This window comes from Peromyscus leucopus, chromosome 7, assembly GCF_004664715.2.
Source record: "Peromyscus leucopus breed LL Stock chromosome 7, UCI_PerLeu_2.1, whole genome shotgun sequence".
Classification (NCBI taxonomy): domain Eukaryota; kingdom Metazoa; phylum Chordata; class Mammalia; order Rodentia; family Cricetidae; genus Peromyscus; species Peromyscus leucopus.
The window spans coordinates 109,838,680-109,859,602 of record NC_051069.1 but is presented as its reverse complement, the minus strand read 5'-3'; the positions used below and the strand labels follow the sequence as shown (position 1 = coordinate 109,859,602).

Below are 20,923 nucleotides of genomic sequence, written 5' to 3'. Positions count from 1 at the left end.
AGTTGGAGACAGCTCCTGCTCTCACTGTTAGGAGCCCCACAAGAGGACCAAGCTACACAACCGTCACGTGTTTGCAGAGGGCCTAGGTCGGTCCCATGCAGGCTCCCTGGTTGTCAGTTCAGTCTCTGTGAGCCCCTATGAGCCCAGGTTAGTTGATTCTGTGGGTTTTCTTGTGATGTCCTTTGACCCCGCTGGCACCTACAATACTTCCTCCCTCTCTTCTGGAGGATTCCATAAGCTCAGCCTAATGTTTGGCTCTGGGTCTGCTCCTGTTTCCATCAGTTACTGGATGCAGCCTCTCTGATGACCACTGGGCTAGGCACCAATCTATAAGTACAGCAGAGTATCCTTAGGCATCATTGCATTGACTTTTTTTTTCTTCAGTCATGATTAACTAGTGTTGGAATTTAAGGTGTGTGCCACCATGCCTGGCTCTGTTCCCAGTGTGGCCTTGAACTCACAGAGATCCAGACAGATCCCTGCCTGCCAATGATAGGATTAAAGGCGTGTGCTACCTTTGCCTGACTTTTGTGTTTACTTATAATGTCTTGCCTTTTCCTCTGATCTCCAGGCAAGCTTTATTTATTAAAGTACAAATAAAATATCACCACATTTCAGCACAAATAAACTATCACCATGAGCTGCTATGAATATAGTTGAGCAAGTGTATGATTGAGCATCCTTTGGGTATATGCCCAGGAGTGGTATACCTGGGTCTCGGGGTAGATCAATTGCCATTTTTTTGAGAACTGCTATATTGATTTTCAAGATGGCTGTACAAGTTTGCACTTCCATCAGCAGTGGAGGAGTGTTCCCCTTACCACATCCTCTCCAGCATGAGCTGTTACTTGTGGTTTTGATCTTAGTCATTCAAACAAGTATAAGATGGAATCTCAAAGTTATTTTGATTTGCATTTCCCTGATAGCTAAGAATGTTTAACATTTCTTTCAGTGTTTCTTAGCCATTTGAGATTCCTTTGTTGAGAATTCTCTGTTTAGCTCTGTACCCCATTTTTTAACTGTATTATTTGGTTATTTGATGTCTAGTTTCTTGAAATCTTTTATATTTTGGAAACCAGCCCTCTGTCAGATGTGGGGTTGGTGAAGATCTTTTCCCACGATCTGTAGGCTGCCATTTGTCCTGTTGATGGTGTCCTTGGGCTTACAGAAACTTTTAAGTTTCAGGAGATCCCATTTAATAATTGTCGATCTCAGTGTCTGTGCTATTGGTGTTCTGTTCAGGAAGTGGTCTCCTGTGCCAATGCATTCAAGGCTACCTTCCCACCTTCTCTTCTATCAGCTTTAGTGTAACTGGATTTATGTAGAGGTCTTTGATTCACTTGGACTTGAGTTTTGTGCAAGGCAATAGATATAGATCTAGTTACTTTCTTCTACATGCTGACATCCAGTTATGCCAGCACCATTTGTTGAAGGTGCTTTCCTTTTCCCATTGTATAATTTTGGCTTCTGTGTCAAAAGTCAGGTGAACACAGGTGTGTGGATTTACACTTGGGTCTTTGATTCGATTCCATTGATCCACCTGTCTGTTTTCATGCCAATACCATGTGTTTTCTTATTACTATAGCTCTGTAGTAGAGCTTGAAATCAGGGTGGTGAAACCTCCTGAAGTTCTCCTACTGTACAGGATTGTTTTAGTTATCCTGGGATTTTTGTTCTTCTATTTGAAGCTGAGTATTGTTCTTTAAAGTCTGTAAAGAATTGTGTTGGGATTTTAATGGGGAGTGCATTGAATCTGCTGAGTGCAGGCACTCAGGTGTGATCTACAGAGTGCAGGACTCAGGTGTGATCCAGAGTGTACAGGACTCAAGTGTGATCCAGAGAGTGCAGGATCAGGAGGGATCCAGAGTTGTATGTGGGGGAAGGGAAGAAGAAAAGTCAGGAAAACTGTGAGTCTGGGTAATATGGTGAGGATTGTGGCTAGTATGGTGAGGATGGTCAGAACAGGGTGAGCATGTGTCTGGTGCTTGGTGTAGAAGGCTGCCTGTGCCTGCACCTGAGGTAATGGCGGATACCACTTCTTGGCTTCTGGGTCTGTTCCTAACCATATCTGTAAGTTTTCTCACCTGCCTGAAATGTGAGCAGTATGCCTCTTTAATTCTAATTCCTTGACTGATTATCCCTTAAAAATAAACCAAGAACTTCGAAAGGAGACACATGCATGGATTCAATATCAGTACTTTCTCTTCAGACTGAATTCGGATCTGCTGCTCACCCCCATGATGTTCCCTATGGGAAACAAACTTCTGGATCACTCTTGATGCCCCTGTACTGTGCAGCCATTGTTCTAGCCGAGAGCTAGCGGGGAGCTTGATTGTGCGTGCATGTGTGCGTGCGTGTATGTGTGTATGTGTGTGTGCGTGTGTGTGTGTATGTGTGTTTCTAGTTGCATATAGGTCCAACACCTGCTGTAGTTTCGTTATCTGATATGTGTCACTGGTTGTTGCTCGGTGTGGTGAGGCCTCTAAATAAAGAATGTTAGGATGGTGTTCCAATTGTGTGGGTCACCAGGTGTGACTCCTGTGCTCTGTTTAGTAAGCTCTGTCAGCTCAAGGTAGGAACTGTGTCTGTGTGCACGTGTGTGCCCCTACCAGACTCAGATCTTCATGCTGCTCTGGCCTTCAGCTGGTCCCTCAACTTTCTGCCACACTTCCTGTAATGTACTTGAGGCTTTGGTTTCCAACTGTGCTGGATCTGAACTCAGCTCAGAATTTCAGCAAATCATTCATCACTTGAAGATTTACCCTTTTCTCTAAAATTCTGAATATATTTTTAATTACAATATGTCACTCTTCTCTTTCCTTCCCCTCCCTCTGGCCCCTCCCTTGTCTCCTCCCTCTGGTCCCTCTCGTACCCTTACAAGAGAGGTATAGGAGATAGGATTCCATGTGCCCAGGAATCAAGGCCAACCACCGACCAGTGAGAGCTTGTGTGAACTACTGCTTTTGTGAACACACACTGGCTAATTTCAGGTTAAGTGAGATAATAGTACATGTGGGTTTGGACCAAACTAAGAACGCAGACGTAGCCGATGAGGTTTCTCCCCTCCTGTTGGATCGCCATGCTCTACAGCTGTCGGGTTGACCTTTCCTCCGTGTCTCCCCAGGACTTCGTGTCCACGGTCATCCGTCTACTTGACAGTCCATCCGCTGCCATCAGAGCCAAAGCCTTCCTGGTACTGCTTCACGTCCTGATTCACAACCGAGACATGCTGCTGCTGAGCTGCCAAGCGAGGTACACCGCCTCTCAGAGGGTCTGTGGGGCCGTTGACCGGTGGTGTGTGTGTCCTGTAGACTACTTATTATTGGCTGTTATGTATCTGACATTGAAAACCTTTTCTGAAGTTTACCAAGAGTTTACTCTATCTCTGGTATCCTCAGCTTCTAAGCCCAGAGAGGACCCTGGGCACAAGGCAGTGAGGTCTCAATCTGGTGGCTTTGTGCCTTGCGGGGATGGGGGTTTGCCTGGAAGCCTCTAGGCTGAGAAGCTCAAGGCCCCAGTGTGGGGGTGGTCCAAGAGCAGTCCTGGGCTAGTGTCTGTCTGTCACTTTGAGACTTTATTTTGTTTGTTCTTTCTAGAAAGGGATGGTTTTGTAGCCCAGGCTAGCCATGAGCTCTTTCTTGGTCCTCCTGCCTTATCCTCCCCAGTACTGGGGTTGCAGGTATGAACCACCACCCTGGCTTTCTCTCCGTTTCACACTTCCTGTCAAAGGAAGAGCTCTCCCGGGTGCCCCAGCGTTCTGTTTGTGCTTGGCTCCTTCTCACCAACATTACTTCAGTTCCTCAGCCCTGCTCCACTGGGGTCCAGAGAGTTCTGAAAATCTAGTTGATACTTTTTATTTGGAGCCTGGAGCTCACTGTGTAGCCCAGGCTGCCCTAGAGCTCACTGTGTAGCCCAGGCTGACCCTGAAGTTGTGATCTTCATGCCTCAGTCTCCCCAAGAGGTGGGATTACAGACCTCCTGGAAACCCCGGGGCATGTTCAGTTAGGCCGGGGCCCTCCGCACCCTCCTGTGAGAGGTTGTTCTGCTCAGAGCAGCTGCGGTGACGTCAGGATGGTGGTGGCAGTTTCATGTGGAGGATCCCGCTCTGTAAACCCTCCCAGGACAGCGCTGGGCTGGGAGTCTCAGCTGTGGTGCCTAAGCTTCCAGCTGTGTACAGAGTGTGGCCTGGAGGAGGAGTCACTACACACTGTGGCGCAATGCAGTGAGCCGGGTGGCCTGGGCAGGTGTGCAGACTGTGCAGTTGATGGCCTGAGGCCATGCAGCTCTGAAGTGTGGCTCCTCCTGTGTGTGTGCTGTGTGATCCAGAGCAGGACTCACGTGGCCGCTGGGCCAGCCTCTGAGGGATGGCACCTCCCCTTGTCTTTAAGGAGAGAAGGTTCTCCCTCACCTGTGTGTGTTGCATTTGGTCAGTCACTGAGCTGTGGGGACATCAGCAGGCTGAGAGCATCCCTGTGCAGGTAGGAAGCCTTGAAGGAGAAAGAGCAGGATGGCCGGGTGGCTCACAGCAAAGCAGCTAATGGAGGAGACAATTCCTGCTGTCACTGTGACTCCCTGAGAGGTTTTATGAACATCAGCAGAACTGAAGAGAGATGGCCTCTGCAGGGCCGGCCCTGGTGCTTCGGGAGGCTGTGTAGACCATTGAACCAATGGCAAAGACTCCGGAATGCAGGTCACAACCACCAGAAGACACAGGGCAGGTCCTGGAGACCTCACACACAAAGCCCCAGGGATTCTGGGGGGCCTGGGACAGATGATTTTTAACTCAGGAAGTTGGAGCAGGCTCCTTCCAGATGCAGGCATTCTCTGTTGGTGCTTGCTTGACCTAGGACAGTGTTAGAAAGACCAGTGACAAGGAGACTGAGGCAGAGTGGGAGATGGTGGCCAGGTGGACTTGTTACCTCACAGCTGTGCTTTGAATTCTGGGAAGCTGACCAACACTCGCTCACCCAGCAGGAAGGAAGCAGCTGAGGGGCTTCACTATCTACAAGGGAAGAGACAGACTTGAGACAGAATTCTGGGAAGGCTGGAATTGGGGGTACCAGGCAATCCAGCCGCTGTCCCCTATAGAGAGCCCCCGGAGGTTCCTTGTCTCTAGAACTGAGGTGGACAGTTTCAGAGGAATAGCGCCCACGGTGGATCTTTGGCTTCCGGTGGGCATGGGCACACATGCATACAAACACACAGGTACACACAGACACAGGCATACACACACGTGCACACACACAGGACAGAGGTCTTGACCTCTGAGTGCTGCGGGAGGGGCCTCCCCCCGGAGCCACTTCCATCCCTGTCACCGGAGGGTGATGTCACCGGAGGGCGGTGTTACCGGAATGTCACCGGAGGGTGGTGTCACCGGAATGTCACCGGAGGGCGGTGTCACCGGAGGGGTGTCCGGAATGTCACCGGAGGGTAGTGTCACCGGAGGGTGGTGTCACCGGAGGGCGGTGTCAGCTGAGGGTGGTGTCACCGGAGGGCGGTGTCACTGGAGGGTGGTGTCACCGGAGGGTGGTGTCAGCCGAGGTTGTCATGGACACGCCTCTTCCCCTGGCCGAGGTTGTCATGGACACGCCTCTTCCCCTGGCCGCTGCCTTCCTCTCTCATGGCCTCAGGTCTGTCTTGGTGGCGATATTCCTCTCTACACAGTGTGTCCTTTCTCTCTTTGGTTTAAAGATACTTTCTTCCCATTCAAGTTCAGAATTTTATATAAAATCTTTGGGAATATTTCTTGAATCTGTGGATTTATATCTTTTGAGTCAATTTGATTTCAGCCATGACTTTTTAAAATACGTTTCCATCACTCTTGCCCTGGACTCCCTGGAGACTCGTGACGGCTGTGTAAGGTCTTAGTTAATTGTCCTGTTGTTTCCAGAGCCTGCGCTTTTTGTCCCCTCTGGGTTTTCGGCTTTATAATCTCAAATGATCTCGTCTCACATTCCTGGTACAACTTTCAATTTTCTATGCTGTTGAATTGAGTTCATTTGGTGAAGTTTTTTGCATTTTTTATTTGGTTCATTTTTATGAACTTTTTAAAAATGTAAAACTTTAAATTCTTTCATTGGATTTAAGAGAATTTTCAGTGCTTTTTGGAAATTTTAATTTTTGACGACATCTTTTCTAGTGTTGGGGCCATGCATGCCCCTGACACACGTGGAGCTTGGAGGGCACTCACTCTCTGGGAGTTCTTGCCCTCCTCCCACCTTATGAGTCTCAGGGCTGGAACCCGGTCATAGCATGGCAGCAGCCACCTTTACTTGCTGCTCCCATTATCAAAGCTTTCTTATGGTGTCTGTCGATTGCTCTTCCCAGCATGGAACATCGCTGCTGTTTGCCTGTCCAGCCCGGTGTTGGGTAGTGTTGTGATTCCCAGGCCTTTACCTTGATGGGTGGTATTTGAAGGTGTTCAGGATGTTCTGCTTCTCTGGAGGTCTGAGTCTATCTTCAGACTGCATTGATAGGCCTGGGGTGTGGTCTGAGGGGGTGCTGGTCTCTGGACCTCTGACACTTCTCTCCTGTGGGAATTAGATCATTGCCTTGTGAATGGAAGGCCGTTGCCAGTCAGACACCGATCCTGCTGCTCCTGGGGACCCTGTGAGTGGCCCAGCTTTGCTGGGTGGGAAATGGAAGGTCAGCCCATGACTCTCGACTTCCTTCTGCCAGGAGAACTGGGCACTGGTGTGGGCTTCATCCTTGCAGGGGGAAGAGGCCCTGCCCATACCTCCCATCTGGGGACCTGGAGCAGGCACTACTGTAGCTTGAGTTTTCCTGCCTTGCCCACAGTCAGGACAAATCTCTGCCACCCGCCAGTCCCACAGCCGCTCAGACCCAACTAAGTAAACACAGAGACTTATATTGCTTACAAACTGTATGGCCATGGCAGGCTTCTTGCTAACTGTTCTTATAGCTTAAATTAATCCATTTCCGTAAATCTGTACCTTGCCACGTGGCTCGTGGCTTACCGGCATCTTCACATGCTGCTTGTCATGGCGGTGGCTGGCAGTGACTCCTTCCGCCTTCCTGTTCCTTCTTTTCTCCTGTTAGTCCCGCCTATACTTCCTGCCTGGCCACTGGCCAATCAGTGTTTTATTTATTGACAATCAGAGCAATTTGACATACAGACCGTCCCACACACTACAGTGGAAGGCCAACTCCTGTCTGTCCACTAGAACCGTGGAGGGGGAGGGAGAGGTCCTGTGTGGCGTCCCTTTGGTCTGTTAGGTATCTTTTTACATGGGCTCAGGAAAGACTCGTTGGAACCGTGCTGGGATGCAGGCTTTGGAAGTACTCCGGTAATAGCTGAGGAATGGAGGAAATGAAGGAGACTCATGGCTGCACTGTTTCCTACGTGTCCCCCCCCGTCTCCCCCACCCCTGTTCTCCAAGCAGCCCACCTCCTGTTTACTCTCTGGAGTCTAATTAAGCTTGTTTTAAAATTTATATTACTATTATGTCCAGTGGTTATTGGTTGTGATAGAGAACTCAGAAAAGCGAGGCTGCTCCATATCAGTAGAAAAGGGAATTACAAATCACTTTTGAATATTGCACATAGAAATTCTAGTTGCTGCAGCCTTCAGGAGCGAGCTGGGAAATGTCTTTGACAGTAAATGCACCGTCACTTTGGTTTCGGCAGTTTTACACTTGACATTTGGCCACTATGAACGTGAGTCGTTGAGGTTCCGTGCCCCAGGGTGTCCAGTGGGTGTTGTTACAGCCAGCGCCGATGGCTTGGGATCCTGTGAGTAGTCATTGATTGACCTGGGGGCGCTCACTAGGTGCCCATAAGGGAGGAAGGGAAGGGCCGGTTCTGTGTTAAAATTGAACATATTTTGGTAAAAGAACTCTCGGTGGCAGGACACATCTATTTTCATGTATCTGCATAACACCCTTCCAAAATAGGACTGGAAGAAAGATATCAAATTGACTATCTGAGGCAGGAGGGGCAGAGGGACTTGCTTCCACTCACTTGCTTTAGGTTGTTACACTAAGGTGTGAAGGGACCCCAGTGGCTCACAGCTGTAAGTACTTGCTCCCCAGTTGGTGGGCTAGTTTGAAGGTTGTGACAGGTGGAACCCACTAGGGATGGCTGTGGGGGGCCTGCTCCCACTTTTTTCTCAGGGTACTCTTGAGGAGTGAGGGATAAGAGATTTAGATAGAAATATAGAGAGGAGAGAGAGACAGAAACACAGAATACCCTCAGGAGAGCCTGGATCCTTATCCACCGGCCCTTCTGGCTCTGCTAAAGGACTTTTTATAGGAATGCCAAGGGTGGAGCAAAAGACCTCCCCCTAGCACAGCCAAGTGCAGACCCCCCAAACACCTGGTAACCATGCCCGTGGTCAGTCCATTCCCTATGCAGCCCTGCTGTATAAAGCAAGTTAAAATCTCACTAGGAAACCTCTGCGGGCCTCCATAGGTGGCCTTTGAAGTCCAATCCTTCCCCTGGTTCTGGTCCAGCTCCCTGTCTCCTGTGAGGGTGGAGAGCTGGCTGCGGCTCCTGTGGCCATGAACTCTGCCACGCCTTTCTCCTGTGGCGGACTCACTGCACTCTGAGATGAGCAGAGTCGCTAAGACCCGTAAGGTAAGGTTCACTCCTGTAATTAAAAAACAAATCCAAGCGGATAGGGGAGCATTAGCAATGTTAACACCTGCTGTCATGTAGTCATAAAGAACTAAGGGAGGGCCTTTGAGGGGACTCAGCAGGTAAAGGCACCACCGAAGGCTGATGACCAGAGTCCAGTCCCTGGGGCCCATGTGGTGGAAGGAGAGACTAGATTTCTACACGTTGTCCTCTGACTTCTACACACGTGCTGTGGTGTGTGTGTATCTGTACTCCACACACAGACAAACAAGACAAACAAATGTGATTAAAAAACAACAAAAACAAACAAACAAACAAACAAACAAAAACAACAACAACAACAACAAACCCAAAAGGGTTACAGGATCGTCAAGACAGTAAAATTGATTTTTTTTTTCTAGACTTGGGGATTTGACTTGGTGATGTCAGTTGTTCTCAGGAAGAGAGTGTCGAGGTGGAGAGTGGCTGGCTTCTGTTTCCTTTGCGGCCCAGGGCCTAAGTTGCTGTGTCTGTAAGAGCTGAATAGGAGAGCACACGGCTGAGCTGTGTGGTGGGTTTGTCTGGAGCAGCTCCTCCCTTTCCGGTCCCTGCTGCTCCTCTAGCAGCTGAGTCCCACATGCCATCTTGTTGCCTGTCTGCCACTGACTTCCCACCCTCAGCCTGTGATGACCTTTATGTACGTGGTGGATGCTTTTCCTGTTTCCTGTCACCACGGCCGTCTCTTGATGGTCTATATTTCAGCACATTTTCTGCAATGTCAGCTCTCCCATCCCTCTGCCGTGGAGCTGAGCCGCCAGCATCAGATAGAAAGGATGTGACATCTCCCCAACGTCTACCCCTTTCAGATGGCTCTGCACTCAGATTGAGTGTGACAAGGGATGAAATGGGGTCTTCGGCATCTCTGGGTGTGACTGGTGCTTCGGGGGATGGATGGTTCTGTCAGTTCATGAGGAGGTGTGTGTGAGCTGGGTGTGAGCGCCTCCTGAGGGATCAGACTTCCTAGAGGCTTTCTTTCCCTCCCCTATGCATCTCTGTTAATATGGAAATCAGTGGAATAAAAAAAATACCTGCTTTGATCTTAAAAGAAAGATTTTCTTAAAGAAATATTTACTCTGGATAATTGGTTAACCGTGTGGGAAAATTTATTTTCTACGCTTATACAAAAGTTAATTCCAGATGGATTAAAGAATTATATACCCAAAAGAAACCATAAACAGCTGGAAGAGAGTATGTTTAAATCTGGGAGAGAAAAAGAAGTGCGGAAGCAAGTACTTGGAAACTTCTCCATCCCTTAAAAACCATAGGTAAAGCACTGGGTGCTCCTGCAGAGGACCCAGTTTAGTTCCCAGTACTCACAAGCACTGGGTGCTCCTGCAGAGGACCCAGTTCACTTCCCAGTACCCACAAGCACTGGGTGCTCCTGCAAAGGACCCAGTTCACTTCCCAGTACCCACAAGCACTGGGTGCTCCTGCAGAGGACCCAGGTTCAGTTCCCAGTACACAGCACCTGTAACTCCAGCTCCAGGGGTTGTGATGTTCTCCTCAGGCTTCCATCAGTGTTGTGTACACATGGTGCACATACATGAAGGCACAACACCTATGTACATAAATAAAACCATAGATAAACCTTATATGCTCACAAAACTTCAAAGATTTTGTTTCACACATAATAATCTCTGCTTTAAAGGGGTTTCTAATGACAGGGATAGATAATTTGCATCATAAATAATTGAAGAAATGGCCAGAGAGATCCAGTGTGTGGTGCTTGCTCTGTGGGTCTGGAGAACTGAGTTCAGTCCCTGGAACCCTTGAAGATGTGTGTGGAGAGAACAGCTCCTGGAGGTTGTCTCTGCCTCCACGTGCATGCTATGACATGTGTGTCTACACATGATAAAAATAATGATAAAAATTAAGACAATAATTGAAGATGCAAATTAAGGTGACACTAAGGGGTAAAATCAGTGTCGCTGTCATACATCCGAAACGCAGGCCGTGGAGGCTGTTCCCCGTTGAGGCTGTGGGTGGGGGTACTTGTTACCCGTTGAGGCTGTGGGTGGGGCACTTGTTACCCGTTGAGGCTGTGGGTGGGGGCACTTGTTACCCGTTGAGGCTGTGGGTGGGGGGACTGTTCCCGTTGAGGCTGTGGGTGGGGCACTTGTTACCCGTTGAGACTGTGGGTGGGGGCTGTTCCCGTTGAGGCTGTGGGTGGGGCACTTGTTACCCGTTGAGAGTGGGGGGGGCTGTGGAGTGGGTGGGGCACTTGTTACCCGTTGAGACTGTGGGGGGGGGGGGGGGGGGGGGCACTTGTTACCCCGTTGAGGCTGTGGGTGGGGGGCACTTGTTACCATTGAGGCTATGGGTGGGGGCACTTGTTACCCCGTTGAGGCTATGGTTGGGGGGTACTTGTTACCCGTTGAGGCTGCCTTTGAATGGGCAGTTTGGGATGTGTCTTTGGAACCTGATTGTTCCCAGCGCCATGAGCGAACCTGCACAGGTGTGTGCTTCTCTAGTGATCCTAAGCAGCTGACAGACCAACACCCCTGTGACTCTTTGCCTAACTCTGCTTTTGCTGGGCTCCTGAGTAGCCTCCACCTTTGACACTGTGGCCTTGTCATACGTGGGCTCATTGTGGACACACAGAGGCATCTCAAAGACTCTGTGACATTTACAGAGTGTCATTTTACCTGCGTGATTGCCGACACCATCCTCTAGGTTGGAGTCTGTCAGTGGACGTGCCCATCCTGTGGAAATAATTGCATGCTATCTCTCTTTTTTCTAGAACTTCCCTTTCCTTTTCATATTATATCAGCTGTTCTCTGTTGCTGTGATAGGACAGTGTATGGAAGAGTGCATTTTGGCCTACGATTCCAGAAGGGAAGGCCATAATGTTGTGGAGGCGTGGTAGCAGGTGGCCGGAGCAGGACGCTGGGAGAGTGCATCTTCAACCGTGTGCGAAACAGGCCAAGGAACAGCAAGGCTGTGAACTCTCGAAGTTGCCCGTGACAGACTTTCCTCCAGCCAGCCTTCATGTCCTAAGCATTCCATAATCCCCTGAACAGCGCCACACAGTGAAGACGAAGCCCAAATGCATGAGCCTGTGGGGACATTTCTCAGTTAAATCACCACACATGCATGTGCATGTGTGATGTGCATGTGTAGGTGCATGCTTGCATTTGGGCACTTGTGTGTGCATGTGTGTGTACTTGCATGTGTGCACATGTGTATGTGTGCATGCAGTGTAATGCAGTGTGTGTGTGTGTGTGTGTGTGTGTGTGTGTGTGTGTGTGTGTGTGTATGTATGTAGGCCCAAGGCTGATGTTGGGAATTATCTCAATCTCTCTTCCACCTTATTCTTTGAGCTAGGCTGTCTCAGTCAAATCCAGAGCTCATTTGATAGGGCTAGTCTTTGGATCTAGCTTGCTGTGGGGATCCCATCTTGGACTTCTGAGGCTGGAATTACAGATGACTCACTACGCCCGCTTGGTCGCTCTGGGAGATCGGAATCTGGTCTTCTTGCTTCCACAGCATGTGCTTTGCCCACTGAGCCCCTCCTCAGTTCTCTTCCCTAGAGCCTGAGTTTCTAACCATCCCCTGACGGTTTGCTTTGCTCCCTGGCAGCCTGCAGCTGCACCTTAGCCCTGCTCAACTGGAAGGCATGATGCAGCCTCTGTGGTTTGACGGTGTCCCCCGAGGGTCTCCTGAGGGTCACACTGGTTAGGTCTGTGGTGTGCTGTGTCCCCCCTTTCAGCACTTGACTCTGTTTCTCTCTGCCAGCCAGTCAGGGTTCGGACTGGTCTGGCACAGAGTGGGAGAGCGGAAATCCCTCCCACATGGTGGGGGTTCTGACTCAGTCAGGGTCATCTCGGCCCTGTTGATGATGGCCCACTGCTGTGTGCCTAGACTATTGGATAACAACAGGCAACTTGGATCCCATGATGCATTGGTGCCATGTTTCATCTCTGAGAAGCTCCTAATTTACCAATGAGAGCCTGACTTTGCTCTAAAAGCCCAAAGATCCGTGCTACAGCTCACTGTGCTGGCCAGCGTGTTCTGGGCCCCTATACTGCAGACACTCCAGAGTGACTGGTCGTGCTCCAGCAGAAGGCCCCAGGGAACATTCTAGACTCCCATTTTTCCTTTCTGGTCATACTAATTCTTATATTTCATGCCAGTCAGCATATGGATTCTGAAAGTTGCTAAGTACGACTCTTCCAGTTACAGATTAAGGAAGTAAAGAACCAAGTAGAGTGGCCCTGTAGAAATGTTGGGGCTGCTGTAACTTGAATTTGGGTCAAAAGTCTGTTTATCACCTGGCCACCATAGCTGAGTCAAAACTGATCAGACATGAATGTGTTGGATTCGGGGAGGAGTTTGCCAAGAACCCTGGCAGGGATGGGGGAGAGAGGAAAGGCACATTCCATAAGTATTTAAAGCAAATTATTCCTGAATGGGAAGAAACCAGCGCTGTAGTAGCAGCATGTGCAGTGGCTAAATAATGGGTTCAGCATGGAAGGAACTAGAAGGAACTGAGGGAAGCGCCATGGCTCCATTCTCTGGAATGGAGGTTTGGTGAGGGGAGCGAGGAGGGAAGCTGTCTGGGTGACATCATGTCCCAGCAGCATCTGCCCACAGGTTTGCAGAGGACACGGGTTCAGGTGGTGGACCGCTGGGTGCAGCCAAGGGGACAGGAGAAGCTGAGGGGATGACAGAGCATGAATCCCCTCCTCGCCCTAATTAGTTACAGATAGCAGCTTAGGTGGGGAAGGAGGGTTTGATCCTCACAGGTGAGGACCCTGCTGTCCGTCACGGCCGGAGTGTGGGCCGGGCCGCCTCACCCTGAGCTGCTCAGGAGGCAGAGAGCAGGGGTGTCCCCACACATCTGCGGGTGCACATCAGAAAGTACCGAGCGTGCAGGAGAATCAGTGTTTGGGACAGGTCTCAGATAGTCCAGGCTAGCCCCAAACTCACTTTGAGTGGAGGATGGCCTTGAACACCTGCCCCTTCTGCTTGTCCCTCCCAAGCACTTGATCACAGGTGTGAGCCGCCACCTTGGGCCCCAGTGTCTGTTGACGAACACACTGACGCCAGCCAGCCTTGTGCACACTGCCAGTTAGCTGTCGGTGCCCCGGCTCCGTGAGCACCAGAGACACAGGACTTGGTGATTTCATCCCTGAAACCTGGATGTGTGTCAGGACAGAGGAGAACACAGAGGGGGGAGTAAGGAGGGACGTTGGGGGGCGGGGATGAGGGTTTCAGTAGAGGGGAGTAAGGTCACTGTGGTCGGGAAGGTCAGGGGGTGGAACACTGGAGGAGGCTCCCCTGCAGAGGTAGATGGAGAAGAGTGGGTCTTGTTCTCTTTCAGTTTACTTTGGATTATTTGTGAGTGTCAATCTTTTTAGCCTGGTCTTTGTAGAATGCTAAAAAATACAATTTGCTGTATAGGGGTAGAACAGTCTAAAATGTTCATGGTCACCACATGCCAAGGACCCCATTTTATCCTCCTTATCCAAAGTGAGTTCATGGAGTGTGGGATGTCTCTCTGTGTGTGGGGTGGTCTTGTCAGCTGCCTGTGAGCACCCTGGTGACAGACGGCAGTTGTTGGGCAGCCTCACGGTGTGCTCTCTGGGGCGGGCAGCGCTGGTTCTTAGCAAACAGACGGAGGTTTTCTTAGGGGCTCACTCTGCAGCAGGGTTTCACACTGTGACTAGACCTCACCTTAAGGAAAGATGTTTTAGACTTTGGAAATTAAATAGCACATCATTAAATTTTGTCGTGAATAATTTAGATTTTAGAGAATATTTGAATCCTCAAAGACATGTAGGAATGTGCTTTTGTATACTCTGCAGATTTAGGGGACAGTTTTTTCTTTTGAGTCTCTGACTACCAAAAGCTAAGCACCCCCCTTTTGGCGGCTCTCTACATCTAGGATAGCTATTGATTTAGGGGTGTTCCCGGGGCAGCGAGAAAAACTCACTTTGGAGTTATTCCAGTTGGGGTAAAGTGGCCGAGGTGTTCTCCTGCGTCCCAGAGGCAAACGTCAGTGTCGTCTGGAGAGGCCTGGCTGCAGGCTGCACAGTGCTGCTCTAAGTGCATGTGTAGAGGCTGTACTCAGTGGAGACTGGAGTCCTCTGGGACCAGGATTCGGAGTCCAAGGGATAGAAAAGATGGAACCTAGGGCCTGGGGTGGGGACCATGGGAAAAGGTTGGCTTTGCCTTATGTAAATGTCAGTGGAGGACAAAGAAACCTCTCCCTAAGTTCACCATGCAAGATCAGGCAGGTGTGTAGTACATTTGCTTCTGAGAAGGTGACAGAAAAACAGACTCTTGACAACTGTGGGCTCAGTCCTGGTTCTGCTGACAGACCCACAAGTTGCACCATAAAGGAAATACTGATACATATTAACTTAAAGTTAGGAACTTCTGTTATATTCAAAGTTAAAAACAAACAAAACAACCCAAATCAAGCCACAGACCAGGAGAAGGCACATGTCACACGAATAATCCCCCATCGAGCTTCTAACCCAAAGGACCAGAGAATCCAAGAGAAGAACAAACAAGACTTAAAGGGCCCTTGACCCACGTGTCTATCCCTAGATGTTCAGTTAACACATGAGAAGATGCTGAGCTTCATGAGGATCAGGACAGCTCATAGCATATCTGTCTCATGTACACACACACACACACACACACACACACACACACACACACACACACACGTACAGCAGACATCTTAAACTAATGGACAGAGAGATTTGCTAATGAAACTGTTGCTGTCCACATTTCTTTGGGTCTGTGTCCACAGTTTCCCAAAAGAACTAGAGTTCATTTGAATGGTCAGGGCTTCCAAGCAAGTTTAATATTAATGACCAACAAAAGGTTGGTACCCATGGTTCTTCTTTGATCTTGGGACACCGAGAGCCCTTTGTGTGCAAATGTCCTGGTTGGTCGCCATCTGTCACTTGGAGAATGTATCTTTCCATTGGGCAAAGGCAAATGAAATCAGGATGTTGTTTACAACATGAGCAGAGATGTTTAACACAGCCTTGCTTCTGCATAAATGTCCAAGCTTGTGAAGCGCAGCTGACTGTGCCTGGCCGGTCAGCATGGCTGGGACTGCACCTCTGGAAACACTTGCCTCAGTGGCATTTCAAACAGACACTATCTACCGTATCGGGAGCAGTAATCTTTGCCTGGTGCTCTTTGCAGGCTGGTGATGTACATCGAGAGAGACAGCAGAAAGACCTCCCCGGGCAAGGAGCTGCAGGGTGGGAGCGAGTACCTGGCCAGGTGCCTGGATCTCCTCATCCAGCACATGGTACAGGAGCCACCCCGGATCCTAGGTAAATGACAGCGCCTTATCCAGGCCCTTAGCTGTTCCCGTTCTGCAGTGTCTCCTGCATTGCCGCTTACTTGGTCTGTGTTTCTTCTATTTTAAAAATGAGTTACTTGGGAATTGTATATGTTGTTTGAACATGTTCACCCCCCTCATCTCCTCCCCTGCCCACCCTCTCAGCCTTCCCATCCCTTCCCACCCAACTTTGACTTCCTCCTCCTCCTTGTCATTGTTATCTTCGTCAGTCTCCCTCATCTCCTTTTACTCCTCCTCCTCCTCTTCCTCCTCTTTCTTTCCCAGTCAAGCCCAGTTTGCGTTGCCCAGTTCGTCTTGGGATTGGGGCTCTGAGGTGTGATCAGTCCACTATGGTGTATCAGTAAAATAAAAGAAAGCAACCCACTAACCGACTCCCGCTCCCAGCAGCCATCAATGGTGGCAACACATCGGTTTCCTCATCTCCAGGCTGGGATTTTGTCTGGCTGGAGCTTGCACAGTTCTCGTGCATTCCTTCACAGTCTCTGAGTCTCCCAGTCTCTGTTGTTGCAGGGCAGTGTGGAGACATTCCTCTGGAATGTGTGGCTTTAAGACCTACATTGCCTTGTCTGTTTTATACGATTGAGATGTATTACATTTGCTTGTTATAGCAACTGTTTTTTTTTTTTTTTTTTTTTTTTTTTTTTTTTTTTTTTTTTTTTTTTTTTCCTTTCTTTTTTTTTTGAGACAGGATTTCACAGTGTAGCTTTGGAGCCTGTCCTGGAACTTGCTCTGTAGACCAGGCTGGCCTCAAACTCACAGAGCTCTGCCAGAGTGCTGGGATTAAAGGCATGTGCCACCACCGCCCGGTGATCATAGCAACTCTTATACAGAAAGTATTTAATTGGCACCATTATCATGATGACAGGAAACATTGCCGGTGCAGGCAGACACGGTGCTGGGGAGGCAGCAGAGTTCTACCTCCGGATCGGCAGGCAGCAGGGAGAGACGGCCACTGGGCCTATTTGAGCATCTGAGACCTCAAAGCTGTCCCCCAGTGACACACTGCCTCCAACATGGACACGCCTACTCCAGCAAGGCCACACCTCCTAATAGTGCCATTCCCTATGAGCTTATGGCCATTTAAGAAATAAATGAGCTGGAGACCAGGATGTGGTTCAGTCGGCTCGGCTCACATGCATGAAGCCATGGGTTCCATCACCAGCACTGCATAGAGTGTGGCAGTGTCTTCTTATAACCCAGCATTCAGGAGGTAAAGGCAGGAGCTCAGAAGATCAAGGTCATTCTTAGCTACACAGCACGTTTGAGACCCTCCTAGGTCTCAAATAGAAAAAAAAACCAACCCCAAAACAAAAATCATTCCCAACAACAATATTTATATTGGATTTTACATAGTCAGTTAAAGTTAATTTTCTCAAGATTTCTCTCTGCCCATAAATGTACTTGATCGTAACTGAAAGGTTGAGAAGTGATCTGCCCATATCTTAAGAAGTAAATTTCCCTTGAAATTAGAGCCATAAATATATTTATTATTAAAATAATTTTAAAAATATATATTTTGTTTTGTTATGTTGGTTGGCTTTGTTGTCATTATTGTTGTTTGAGACATGGTCTCTTTATGTAGCCCAGGCTGGCCTGGGACTCAGAGATCTGTCTGCCTTTGCCTCTTGAGTGTTGAGACTAAAGGTGTACACCATCACACCTGTTTTAGTTTTTTGTTGTTGTTTGTTTTTTGTTTCATTTTGTTGAGACAAAGTTTGGGGTGGAATTGAACTCACTGTGTAGCAGAGGCTGGCTTTGAACTCCTGATGCTCCGGCCTCTATCCCCCAAGTGCTGAGATTTGAGATGTATAGCACCACATCCAGAAACACAGGTTTAAGTTTCTAATTTGAGACATTCGAGGTCGATGCCACAGGTTTTGGTGGTGGTTGCTATTTGAAGAAGTACCTCTAACGTGAGAACATGTAGTGACGGCCTGTGGGGGGTGCTGACTGCCCTGAGGAAATGCCTTGCTGTAGCTAGAGTTTTCCTGCCTTGCCCACAGTCAGGACAAATCTCTGTCACCCCCAGTCCCACTGCCGCTCAGACCCAACCAAGTAAACACAGAGACTTATATTGCTTACAAACTGTATGGCCGTGGCAGGCTTCTTGTTAACTGTTCTTATAGCTTAAATTAATCCATTTCTATAAATCTATACCTTGCCATGTGCCTTGTGGCTTAACGGCATCTTCACATGCTGCTTGTCATGGCGGTGGCTGGCAGTGTCTCCCTCCACCTTCCTGTTCTCTCTGTTAGTCCCGCCTATACTTCCTGCCTAGCCACTGGCCAATCAGTGTTTTATTTATTGACCAATCAGAGCAATTTGACATACAGACCATCCCACAGCACTTCCCTTTTCTTTCTTTCTTTCTTTCTTTTTTTTTTAAAGAGGAAGGTTTTAACTTTTACACATCTCCAAAGCCAGCTTGGTATATTTGGGAATTTGGGCGTAGCTTCTCTTACTACTTCCTGCTGGAGGGGGACATTGTATATTTTGGGGACACAAAGAAAATATTAGGATTATGGAGTAGTTCATGAGGCTGTATTGTCTGAGCCAGTTGCCTTGAAACGGTTCTGGATGTTGGATCATCTGAGCCTTGGTGTCATTGGAGACCTTTCAGGGGGTCTTGGCTAGTCAAACCTGATGTATCTTAATCTGGAACAAATCCATAGCCTCTGGCTTTCTGTGGAAACAAAAGCAGAGCCTCCTTTCCAAAGCAACATATCCTTATATCCAATTTTTGAAGTCACGGTACCTTTAAAATACACATTTTGGCATAACTGAACAGCTTTTGCAATCAAATGTTTTTCTTCAGTTACGAATATCAAAGAGAACATAACCCAGATTCTCTGTGTGGTAGCCATCTTTACGTGGCTTATTTTTTATATTACCTTGAGCCTATTGCTTTAAACTGCAGCCTTCTGAGCCTGAAATGGAGCTGTGGCTGCTGGCTTCACCCACTTCAGCTTCCCAACATGGCGGTGATACGTTTTCCGCCAACTCTAGGAACCATCAACTCTCAGAAATAGTGGGTCTTTGCTTCTATCAAAGCAGCGTGTAGCCCAGAAACCTTTTTTGTTTTGTACTAGCAAAGGCTAAATCCACCAAGCAGCTTAATGTGCCACTTGCAGAGGCCTCATTCCCGCCATACTGCAGGTTGAGCGCACACGCCAGGAACCGACCATAGTAGCTCAAACACGCAGGCTGCCACTAACTTGAGAGAAACAACTAGGAACTGTTTTTAGCTCTATTTTAGAATCTTTTTTTCTCAGGTTTTAGGTGGAAACTATTGCCAACACGTTGGGTGCCACCTTGCTTGTTGTTTTCAGGAATTAAAGTGACATGAGGAGAGCTCAGGGCTGCTCTGGCTCCTTTCTCTTGTGTTTCCAGCAGGTGTAGCTCTAACCCGGAAGTGTTTAGCACATTAAGTTTGACTCAAGCCATTTTAGTGAAGATGAGGACGTCATTGTAACTGCCAGTAACTCTTACTAATCAATTAGGAAACATTTTCCATCTAATGACTGAAAAAAAAAGCACTTCATAATTTAGCCAGCAAAAATGTTGGAAATCAGGCTGGAGAGATGGCTCAGCAGTTAAGAGCACTGGCTGCTCTTCCAGAGGATCTGGGCTTAATTCCCAGCACCCACACAGTGGCTCATAACCATTTGTACTCTAGTTCCAGGGGATCTGTTGCCCTCTTCTGGGGACCTGCACTCATGTGCGTGTACACACACACACACACACACACACACACACACACACACACACACACACACGGTTTGAAAGAAAATGGTCCCCAAAGGAAGTGGCACTGTTAGGAGGTTTGGCCTTGTTGGAGGAAGTGTGTCACTATGGAGGCAGCTTTGAGGTCTCATATACTGCTCAAGATGTTGCCCAGTGTCTCAGACCACTTCTTGTGACCATTGAGTCAAGATGTAAGGACTGTCAGCTCTTGCTCCAGCACCGTGTCTGCCTGCACACCACCATGTCACACCATGATGATAATGGACTAAACCTCTGAACTGTAAGCCACCCCAATTAAATGTTTCTTTATAAGAGGTGCTGTGGTCATGGTGTCCCTTTACAGCAATAGAAACCCTAACACACACACACACACACACATACACACACATACACACACACACACACACACACACACAAATAAATAAAATAAATCTTAGAAGTTTTGAACATTGATCTCTTTTCCCCCATCCCTGGCAGTGGCAGCTCACGCCTTTAATCCCAGCACTTGGGAGTCAGAGGCAGGCAGATTCCTGTGAGTTCAAGGCCAGCCTGATCTACAGAGAAAATTCCAGGACAGCTAAGACTACAGAGAAACCCTGTCTTGAAAAAAAAAAATGCTTCCTCTTTTCCCTATCCTGTTTTTCTTTCTTTCTTTTTCTTTTTCAGTTTGTATTTTATAATCTGTTTACTTGTAATTTTAAATTAGTTTTCTAAAGCAATAAGCAATAATAGTCAATTTGAATAAAACAAATACATTTCTAAGACCACTACTGTATCATAACTTTATAAATTCTCTTTTTAATTTCTAGGCTAGAAGATCAGTTGATAGTGGCGCTGCAGATTGCCACACTGTGTCCCCAGAGGCTACAAGTGTGTTATATTACCAGCATGAGGGTTGCTGGGATGTGGCTCAATTGGTAGAGTTCTTGCCTAGGATGCACGGAGCCCTGAGTTTGATTACCAGCTCTTCATAGAGTAAGATATGAGGGCACACACATAAAACCCAGCACTTACCTGTAGCTCCAGCACCTGGTGGCGGAGGCAGGGGGATTATCTTCATCTATGTATTGAGTTGGAGGCTAGCCTGAGCTGGTGAGACCCTGTCTCAAAAAAAAAAAAAAAAAAGGTGTGAACAGCCTGCGGGTTGTAATGGAGCTGTGGCCAGAGGCTCCTGTCCTCCGGTCTCTCACCTCCACACCTCCCTGATGTTCTTCA

At 48.3% G+C, this 20,923-nt stretch overlaps 1 protein-coding gene across 3 annotated transcripts in view; it reads left to right on the top strand.

The window, feature by feature from the left end:
- The window catches only part of Ulk4 (unc-51 like kinase 4), a 352,379-nt gene that overhangs the window by 74,340 nt on the left and 257,116 nt on the right, over nt 1-20,923 (top strand). For all 3 annotated transcript variants that reach the window (XM_037208051.1, XM_037208050.1, XM_037208049.1), the window contains 2 exons: nt 3,125-3,252; nt 15,802-15,935. In XM_037208051.1, coding sequence (XP_037063946.1) covers nt 3,125-3,252; nt 15,802-15,935 — 262 coding nt within the window. The remainder of the gene's footprint in view (nt 1-3,124; nt 3,253-15,801; nt 15,936-20,923) is intronic.